The 10,430-nt window shown below is 42.4% G+C and overlaps 1 protein-coding gene across 4 annotated transcripts; it reads left to right on the plus strand.

Annotated features, from left to right (window-relative positions):
• Positions 1 to 1,160: 1,160 nt before the first annotated feature.
• Positions 1,161 to 8,821, plus strand: LOC132659358 (endogenous retrovirus group K member 9 Env polyprotein-like). 4 transcript variants are annotated; one of them, XM_060411512.1, is made up of 2 exons: positions 1,161 to 1,487; positions 6,650 to 8,821. In XM_060411512.1, exon 2 carries the CDS (start codon positions 6,651 to 6,653, stop codon positions 8,484 to 8,486), a length of 1,836 nt encoding a protein of 611 aa, XP_060267495.1. In that variant the 5' UTR covers positions 1,161 to 1,487; position 6,650; the 3' UTR covers positions 8,487 to 8,821. The 4 variants fall into 4 exon arrangements, with proteins under 4 accessions (XP_060267495.1, XP_060267492.1, XP_060267497.1 ...); XM_060411509.1 differs by lacking the exon at positions 1,161 to 1,487 and adding an exon at positions 2,196 to 2,822; XM_060411514.1 differs by lacking the exon at positions 1,161 to 1,487 and adding an exon at positions 2,196 to 2,304.
• The last annotated feature ends 1,609 nt before the right edge of the window (positions 8,822 to 10,430 follow it).

The following is a 10,430-nucleotide window of genomic DNA, read 5'->3' on the forward strand; positions in this document are numbered from 1 at the left end:
GCCCCTTAACCTCTTGACCTTTGCCACGGGTGGGACTCCTCGTGCTGGCTCCCGACATCTGTTAGCCTTTCTCCTGCTTCATTTTGTATTCTAAGAACAAATTTGCCTGTTACTCCAGGTATCTCTTCACTTCCTACTTTTGCATTCTATTCCCCTATGATGAAAAGTACATCTTTGTGGGTGTTAGTCCTAGAAGGCCTTGTAGATCTTTATAGAACCATTCAACTTCAGCTTTTTCGGCACTAGTGGTGGGCATAGACTTGGATTACTGTGATATTGAATGGCTTGCCTTGGAAATGAACAGAGATCATTCTGTTGTTTTCGAGATTACACTCAAGTACTGCTTTTCAGACTCTTGTTGACTATGATGGCTACTCCATTTCTTCTAAGGGATTCTTGCCCATAGTAGTAGATACAATGGCCATCTGAATTAAATTCACCCATTCCAGTTCATTTTAGATCACTGAATCCTGAAATGTTGATGTTCACTCTTGCCATCTCCTGTTTGATCACTTCCAATTGCCTTCATTCATGTACCTAACTTTCCAGGTTCCTATGCTATACTGTTCTTTGCAGCATTGGCCTTTACTTCCATCACCAGTCACATCCACAACTGGGTGTTGTTTTCGCTTTGGCTCCATCTCTTCATTCTTTCTGGAGCTTCTTCTCCAGAAGCATCTTGGGCATCTACTGACCTGGGGAATTTATCCTTTGGTGTCATATATTTTTTCCTTTTCATACTGTTCATGGGGTTCTCAAGGCAAGAATACTGAAGTAGTTTGCCATTCCATTCTGCAGGGGACTGCATTTTGTCAGAACTCTCCACTATGACCCAATCCATTTTGGGTGGCCCTACATGGTATGGCCATAGTTTCATTGAGGTAGATAAGGCTGTGATCCATGTGATCAGTTTAATTAGTTTTCTGTGTCTATGTTTTCATTCTGTCTGCCCTCTGGCTGATAAGGATAAGAGGCTTATGTGCGGGGGACGACCCGTGAAGGGTTAAGTCTTGGGAGCTCCCTGGCAGGTATGCCGGGCCCTAGGACACGTGCCTAAGCTCCCTGTCCCGCCACCCTCAAGAGTTTTTATAGCCCTTAAGGCTCCAAGATGTTTGGTTTCGGCAACATTTCATAGAAGATAGATTATCTTATTGTGTATACTTCATAGAAGATATTCTGATTGTGTTCTATATACAATGGTAAGGGTCTGGTGATTGTATCCTGAGATTAAAAAACAACCTTGTGAGTGCCTTAAGTCACGTACTTTACCCTATATATACCGCAGCACAATAAAGCAAGGTATCAGCCATTTTGGTCTGATCCTCTCAACCCCATCTTTTGTCTCTCTCTTATTTTCTTAGCGGGGACGCTCCGTTCTCTCCCTGTGCAGGTGTGACTCTTGCTTGTGCTGGCCGCGGCAGGTGGCGCCCAACGTGGGGCTCGAGCTCGACAGTTTTCCTCGCCACTACTCTTATTAATTGAAAAGAGTGAGTATATGAGTAAACAAGTGAATTAAATTGAGGAGGAGTAGTAAGGTATATAGTTGAGAGTATAAATATGGGACAGACGCATAGTCGCCAGTTGTTTGTGCATATGTTATCTGTAATGTTAAAACATAGGGGAATTACTGTTTCTAAACCTAAATTAATCAATTTTCTTTCATTCATCGAGGAAGTTTGCCCTTGGTTCCCCAGAGAAGGTACAGTAAATTTGGAGACATGGAAGAAGGTAGGGGAACAAATTCGGACTCATTATACTTTACATGGCCCTGAAAAAATCCCTGTCGAAACTTTATCCTTTTGGACACTAATTCGTGACTGCCTGGACTTTGATAATGATGAATTAAAACGTTTAGGAAATTTATTAAAACAGGAAGAAGATCCTCTCCATGTTCCTGATTCGGAACCCAGATATGCTGTTCCCGAGGGGGTTAAAAGCGACCCTCCGTTTTCTAACTTATTGCATCCTTCAGATAATGATGATTTACTTTCATCCACAGATGAGGCAGAATTAGACGAAGAAGCTGCTAAATACCATCAAGAAGATTGGGGTTTTTTAGCACAAGAAAAAGGGGCGTTAACATCTAAAGATGAATTGGTTGAATGCTTTAAAAACCTCACTATTGCTTTACAGAACGCAGGAATCAAGCTTCCTAGTAACAATGCCAAATCTCCTTCTGCTCCGCCTCTTCCCCTGCTTATGCTCCTTCTGTTGTGGCTGGTCTCGATCCCCCTCCAGGGCCCCCTCCACTGTCTGAGAACATGTCTCCGCTGCAAAAGGCATTGAGACAGGCACAGCGACTTGGTGAGGTTGTCTCTGATTTTTCTCTTGCTTTTCCTGTCTTTGAAAATAACAACCAGCGTTATTATGAATCACTGCCTTTTAAACAACTGAAAGAGTTAAAGATTGCTTGCTCACAATACGGTCCTACCGCTCCATTCACCATTGCTATGATAGAAAATTTGGGTACTCAAGCTTTACCTCCAAATGATTGGAAGCAGACAGCTAGGGCATGTCTCTCAGGGGAGATTATTTATTATGGAAATCTGAATTTTTTGAACAATGTGCTCGTATAGCTGATGTTAACCGACAGCAAGGTATACAGACCTCCTATGAAATGTTGATTGGTGAAGGCCCTTACCAGGCTACTGATACTCAACTTAATTTCTTACCTGGTGCATATGCACAAATATCAAATGCGGCTCGGCAGGCATGGAAAAAACTTCCTAGCTCCAGTACTAAGACAGAGGATCTTTCAAAAGTCCGGCAGGGACCTGATGAGCCTTACCAGGACTTCGTGGCACGACTTTTAGATACTATAGGTAAGATAATGTCAGATGAAAAGGCTGGGATGGTATTGGCAAAACAATTGGCTTTTGAAAACGCTAACGCTGCTTGTCAAGCTGCTTTAAGACCTTATCGAAAAAAAGGAGATCTGTCTGATTTTATTCGCATTTGTGCTGACATTGGACCCTCCTACATGCAAGGCATTGCTATGGCAGCAGCATTACAAGGAAAAAGCATAAAGAGGTACTTTCCAGCAGCAAGCCCGGAACAAGAAAGGACTTCAAAAGTCAGGTAATTTGGGTTGCTTTGTTTGTGGTCAGCCTGGCCATCAGGCTGCAGTGTGCCCTCAAAAACAACAAAGCCCTGTTAACACTCCTAATTTGTGCCCACGCTGTAAAAAAGGAAAGCATTGGGCGCGGGATTGCCATTCCAAAACGGATGTTCAAGGTAATCCTTTGCCCCCGGTTTCGGGAAACTGGGTGAGGGGCCAGCCCCTGGCCCCGAAACAATGTTATGGGGCAACACTGCAGGTTCCAAAAGGACCATTGCAGACCTCTGTCGAGCCACAAGAGGCAGCGCGGGATTGGACCTCTGTGCCACCTCCTACACAGTATTAACTCCCGAGATGGGGGTCCAAACCCTTGCCACAGGAGTGTTTGGGCCTTTACCTCCAGGGACAGCTGGACTGCTTTTAGGGCGCAGCAGTGCGTCTTTAAAAGGAATACTTATTCATCCTGGTGTGATTGACTCTGATTATACAGGAGAGATAAAAATATTAGCCTCCGCTCCTAACAAAATTATTGTAATCAATGCAGGACAGCGTATAGCTCAACTTCTTTTAGTTCCATTAGTCATACAAGGAAAAACAATTAACCGAGACCGTCAAGATAAAGGTTTCGGGTCCTCTGACGCCTTTTGGGTGCAAAATGTTACCGAGGCACGACCAGAACTTGAGCTACGCATTAATGGTAAGCTTTTCCGTGGAGTGCTTGATACAGGGGCTGATATTAGTGTTATTTCTGATAAATATTGGCCTACTACATGGCCAAAACAGATGGCTATTTCCACTCTCCAGGGTATTGGCCAAACTACCAATCCAGAACAGAGTTCATCCCTTCTTACTTGGAAGGATAAAGATGGACATACAGGCCAATTTAAACCTTATATTCTGCCCTATCTTCCAGTTAATCTATGGGGGCGTGATATATTGAGCAAAATGGGTGTTTATTTATATAGTCCTTCACCCACTGTGACAGATTTGATGTTAGATCAGGGCTTACTTCCAAATCAAGGTTTAGGTAAACAACATCAAGGCATCATTTTGCCCCTTGATTTAAAATCTAATCAAGATCGAAAAGGCTTGGGGTGTTTTCCCTAGGGACCTCTGATTCTCCTGTGACGCATGCCGATCCTATTGATTGGAAATCTGAGGAACCGGTATGGGTCGATCAGTGGCCCCTAACACAGGAAAAACTTTCTGCCGCACAACAGCTGGTGCAGGAACAGCTGAGACTTGGGCATATTGAACCCTCTACCTCTGCTTGGAATTCCCCAATTTTTGTTATTAAAAAGAAGTCTGGGAAATGGAGATTGCTACAAGATCTTCGTAAGGTAAATGAAACAATGATGCATATGGGAGCCCTACAACCTGGGTTGCCCACTCCTTCTGCTATACCTGATAAATCCTATATCATTGTTATAGATTTAAAAGATTGTTTTTACACTATTCCTCTTGCACCTCAAGATTGCAAAAGATTTGCTTTCAGTTTACCCTCTGTTAATTTTAAAGAGCCTATGCAACGCTATCAATGGAGAGTTCTCCCGCAAGGAATGACTAATAGCCCTACGCTGTGCCAAAAATTTGTTGCTACAGCAATAGCTCCGGTTCGTCAACGTTTTCCTCAGCTATATTTGGTTCATTATATGGATGATATATTACTAGCTCATGCTGACGAACATCTATTGTATCAAGCTTTTTCGATTCTAAAACAACATTTAAGCCTTAATGGTCTTGTTATTGCTGATGAAAAAATTCAGACTCATTTTCCTTATAATTATTTGGGTTTCTCCTTATATCCTCGTGTTTATAATACCCAATTAGTAAAACTGCAGACTGACCATTTAAAAACTCTAAATGACTTTCAAAAACTTTTAGGAGACATTAATTGGATACGTCCTTATTTAAAATTACCCACTTATACCTTGCAGCCATTATTTGACATCCTTAAAGGTGACTCTGATCCTGCGTCACCCCGAACACTTTCTTTAGAAGGACGAACTGCTTTACAATCAATAGAAGAAGCTATTGGACAACAACAGATTACTTATTGTGATTACCAACGATCATGGGGTTTGTATATACTTCCTACCCCCCGAGCACCCACAGGGGTTCTCTATCAAGATAAACCTTTGCGATGGATATATTTGTCTGCTACTCCAACTAAACATCTGCTCCCTTACTATGAACTTGTTGCAAAATTGTAGCAAAGGGACGTCACGAGGCCATCCAATATTTTGGTATGGAACCCCCTTCATTTGTGTTCCTTATGCTTTAGAACAACAAGATTGGCTTTTTCAATTTTCAGATAATTGGTCTATAGCTTTTGCAAATTACCCGGGACGGATTACTCATCATTACCCTTCTGATAAATTGTTACAATTTGCTAGCTCTCATGCCTTTATTTTTCCAAAAATAGTTCGCCGACAACCTATTCCCGAAGCGACACTTATATTTACAGATGGATCTTCTAATGGAACTGCAGCTTTAATCATTAACCATCAAACCTATTACGCACAAACCAGTTTTTCTTCTGCTCAAGTTGTGGAATTATTTGCAGTCCACCAAGCGTTGCTAACTGTACCTACTTCCTTCAATTTATTTACAGACAGCTCCTATGTGGTCGGTGCCTTACAGATGATTGAAACTGTTCCAATTATCGGCACCACCTCTCCTGAAGTTCTTAACTTATTTACATTGATTCAACAGGTTCTCCATTGCCGCCAACACCCCTGTTTCTTTGGACATATTCGTGCACACTCCACCCTTCCTGGTGCCCTCGTACAAGGCAATCACACTGCGGACGTTCTTACTAAACAAGTGTTTTTTCAATCAGCTATTGATGCAGCCCGAAAGTCCCATGATTTACATCACCAAAATAGTCATTCTTTACGGTTGCAATTTAAAATTTCCCGTGAAGCTGCACGACAAATTGTTAAATCTTGCTCTACTTGTCCTCAATTCTTTGTTCTTCCTCAATATGGTGTCAACCCTCGAGGTTTACGCCCTAATCACCTCTGGCAAACAGACGTTACTCACATTCCTCAATTTGGGCGTCTTAAATATGTTCATGTCTCTATTGACACTTTTTCCAATTTTCTCATGGCTTCCCTTCACACTGGAGAATCAACACGTCACTGTATTCAACACTTGCTGTTTTGCTTTTCTACTTCAGGAATCCCACAAACCCTTAAAACAGATAATGGACCTGGTTATACTAGCCGTTCTTTTCAACGTTTTTGCCTTTCTTTCCAAATTCATCATAAAACAGGAATTCCTTATAATCCACAGGGACAAGGTATTGTGGAACGAGCCCATCAACGCCTTAAACATCAATTATTAAAACAAAAAAAGGGGAATGAACTGTATAGCCCCTCACCGCATAACGCCTTAAACCATGCTCTCTATGTTTTAAATTTTTTAACTTTAGACGCAGAAGGCAATTCAGCAGCCCAGCGTTTTTGGGGAGAACGATCCTCATGCAAAAAACCACTTGTACGATGGAAGGATCCACTTACCAATCTGTGGTATGGGCCAGACCCTGTACTAATATGGGGACGAGGGCATGTTTGTGTTTTTCCACAGGATGCCGAAGCGCCGCGCTGGATTCCGGAAAGGCTGGTACGCGCGGCAGAGGAACTCCCTGACACATCAAATGCAACGCATGACACTGAGTGAGCCCACGAGTGAGCTGCCTACCCAGAGGCAAATTGAGGCGCTGATGCGTTATGCTTGGAATGAGGCTCATGTACAACCTCCAGTGACACCTACTAATATACTGATCATGTTATTACTATTGTTACAGCGGATACAAAACGGGGCAGCTGCGGTTTTTTGGGCATACATTCCTGATCCGCCTATGATTCAATCCTTAGGATGGGATAAAGAAACAGTACCTGTATATGTTAATGATACAAGTCTTTTAGGAGGAAAATCAGATATTCACATTTCTCCTCAGCAAGCCAATATCTCCTTTTATGGTCTTACTACTCAATACCCTATGTGCTTTTCTTATCAATCACAGCATCCTCATTGTATACAGGTGTCAGCTGATATATCCTATCCTCGAGTGACTATTTCAGGCATTGATGAAAAAACCGGAAAGAAATCGTACCGTGACGGGACCGGACCCCTGGACATTCCGTTTTGTGACAAACATTTAAGCATCGGCATAGGAATAGACACTCCTTGGACTTTATGTCGAGCACGAATTGCATCGGTGTATAACATCAACAATGCCAATACCACCCTTTTATGGGACTGGGCACCTGGAGGAACACCTGATTTCCCCGAATATCGAGGACAGCATCCACCCATTCTTTCTGTAAACACTGCTCCTATATTTCAAACTGAACTGTGGAAACTTTTGGCTGCTTTTGGTCATGGCAATAGTCTATATTTACAGCCCAATATTAGTGGGAGCAAATATGGTGATGTGGGAGTTACAGGATTTTTATATCCCCGAGCTTGTGTTCCTTACCCATTCATGTTGATACAAGGCCATATGGAAATAACGCTGTCATTGAATATTTATCATTTAAATTGTTCTAATTGCATACTTACTAATTGCATTAGAGGTGTAGCCAAAGGAGAACAAGTTATAATAGTAAAACAACCTGCTTTTGTAATGTTACCTGTTGAAATAACTGAAGAATGGTATGATGAAACTGCTTTAGAATTGTTACAACGCATTAATACGGCTCTTAGCCGTCCTAAAAGAGGTCTGAGCCTGATTATTCTGGGTATAGTGTCTTTAATCACCCTTATAGCAACTGCTGTTACTGCTTCTGTATCTTTAGCACAATCCATTCAAGCTGCTCATACTGTAGATTCCTTGTCATATAATGTTACTAAAGTAATGGGAACTCAAGAAGATATAGATAAAAAAATAGAAGATAGATTATCAGCTTTATATGATGTAGTTAGAGTTCTAGGAGAACAAGTTCAGAGCATTAATTTTCGCATGAAAATTCAGTGCCATGCTAATTATAAATGGATTTGTGTTACAAAAAGGCCTTACAATACTTCTGACTTTCCGTGGGATAAGGTGAAAAAACATCTGCAAGGAATTTGGTTTAATACTAATGTTTCTTTAGATCTTTTACAATTGCACAATGAAATTCTTGACATCGAAAATTCTCCAAAAGCTACTTTGAATATAGCTGATACCGTCGATAATTTTTTACAAAATTTATTTTCTAACTTTCCTAGCCTTCATTCACTGTGGCGAAGTATAATTGCTATGGGCGCGGTTCTGACTGTTGTGCTTATCATAATTTGTTTAGCTCCTTGCCTTATTCGTAGTATTGTTAAAGAATTTCTACATATGAGAGTTTTAATACATAAAAACATGTTGCAACACCAACATCTTATGGAGCTTTTAAAAAATAAAGAGAGGGGAGCTGCGGGGGACGACCCGTGAAGGGTTAAGTCTTGGGAGCTCCCTGGCAGGTATGCCGGGCCCTAGGACACGTGCCTAAGCTCCCTGTCCCGCCACCCTCAAGAGTTTTTATAGCCCTTAAGGCTCCAAGATGTTTGGTTTCGGCAACATTTCATAGAAGATAGATTATCTTATTGTGTATACTTCATAGAAGATATTCTGATTGTGTTCTATATACAATGGTAAGGGTCTGGTGATTGTATCCTGAGATTAAAAAACAACCTTGTGAGTGCCTTAAGTCACGTACTTTACCCTATATATACCGCAGCACAATAAAGCAAGGTATCAGCCATTTTGGTCTGATCCTCTCAACCCCATCTTTTGTCTCTCTCTTATTTTCTTAGCGGGGACGCTCCGTTCTCTCCCTGTGCAGGTGTGACTCTTGCTTGTGCTGGCCGCGGCACTTATGGAGGCTTCTTGATGGGAGAGACTGACTGAAGGGGAAACTGGGTCTTGTTCTGATGGATGGGGTCAGTTCAGTTCAGTCACTCAGTTGTGTCTGACTCTTTGCGACCTCATGAATTGCAGCACGCCAGGCCTCCCTGTCCATCACCAACTCCCAGAGTTCACTCAGACTCACGCCCATCGAGTCCGTGATGCCATCCAGCAATCTCATCCTCTGTTGTCCCCTTCTCCTCCTGCCCCCAATCCCTCCCAACATCAAAGTCTTTTCCAATGAATCAACTCTTCACATGAGGTGGCCAAAGTACTGGAGTTTCAGCTTTAGCATCATTCCTTCCAAAGAAATCCCAGAGCTGATCTCCTTCAGAATGGACTGGTTGGATCTCCTTGCAGTCCAAGGGAATCTCAGGAGTCTTCTCCAAAACCACAGTTCAAAAGCATCAATTCTTCAGTGCTCAGCCTTCTTCACATTCCAACTCTCACATCCATACATGACTACTGGAAAACCATAGCCTAGGCTAGACAGACCTTAGTTAGCAAAGTAATGTCTCTGCTTTTGAATATGCTATCTAGGTTGGTCATAACTTTTCTTCCAAGGAGTAAGCATCTTTTAATTTCATGGCTGCAGTCACCATCTGCAGTGATTTGATGGGTGGGGTCATGCTCAGTAAATCTTTAATCCAATTTTCTGTTGATGGGTTCCCTCCCTCTTGTTTGACCAGAGACCAAACTATGGTGGGGGTAATGAAGATAATGGTGACCTCCTTCAAAAGGTCCCCTGCAGGCACTGTTTATTCAGTGTCTATGACTCTGCAACAGGCCACACTCAACCTACCCGTCTGCCAAAGACCCTGGACACTTACAGGCAAGTCTGGGTCAGTCTCTTGTGGGGTCAGTGCTCCTTTCTCCTGGGTCATGGTGCACACAAGGTTTTGTTTGTGCCCTCCAAGAGTCTGTTTCCCCAGTGTTGTGTAAGTGCTATAATCAAATCCCACCGTAACAGGAGGGAAAGGGCAGGGCACAACTTTTGAAAGAATGACATCACCCAAGGACACAACACAAACTGATTAGACTCAAATGGGACCACGATGGCAGACAATACTAGATCTTGATCCTCAATCACAGGTGAAATGACACATCCAGAAGTGGCATGACAGTTCCAAGGTACTGTTAGAAGATCAAGGAATGGGGAGTGGCCAAATCCTGGAAATGTCTTCCCCTTCCCAAAAATAGTTTGAATAATCCTCAGACTCACTAGCATGTTAAATTACCTGGCCTATGAAAACTAATCATGCAACATTTTGTGGTCTCATTCACCCTCTGCAAAGGCCCACACTCTTGTCTGTGAGTGTGTTTCTCTCTGTATCTGAATAAATCCACTTCTTACTTATCACTTTGTCTCTCACTGAATTCTTTGTGTGATGAGACATCAAGAACCTGAGCTTCACCAGGTCCTAAAACCAGGTACTGTGGGTTTTGGCTGGGTTTGAGACCCAGCCATGGGGATTCAAGTCACAAGCAGGG

Source organism: Ovis aries, chromosome 1, assembly GCF_016772045.2.
Source record: "Ovis aries strain OAR_USU_Benz2616 breed Rambouillet chromosome 1, ARS-UI_Ramb_v3.0, whole genome shotgun sequence".
NCBI classification, from domain to species: Eukaryota; Metazoa; Chordata; class Mammalia; order Artiodactyla; family Bovidae; genus Ovis; species Ovis aries.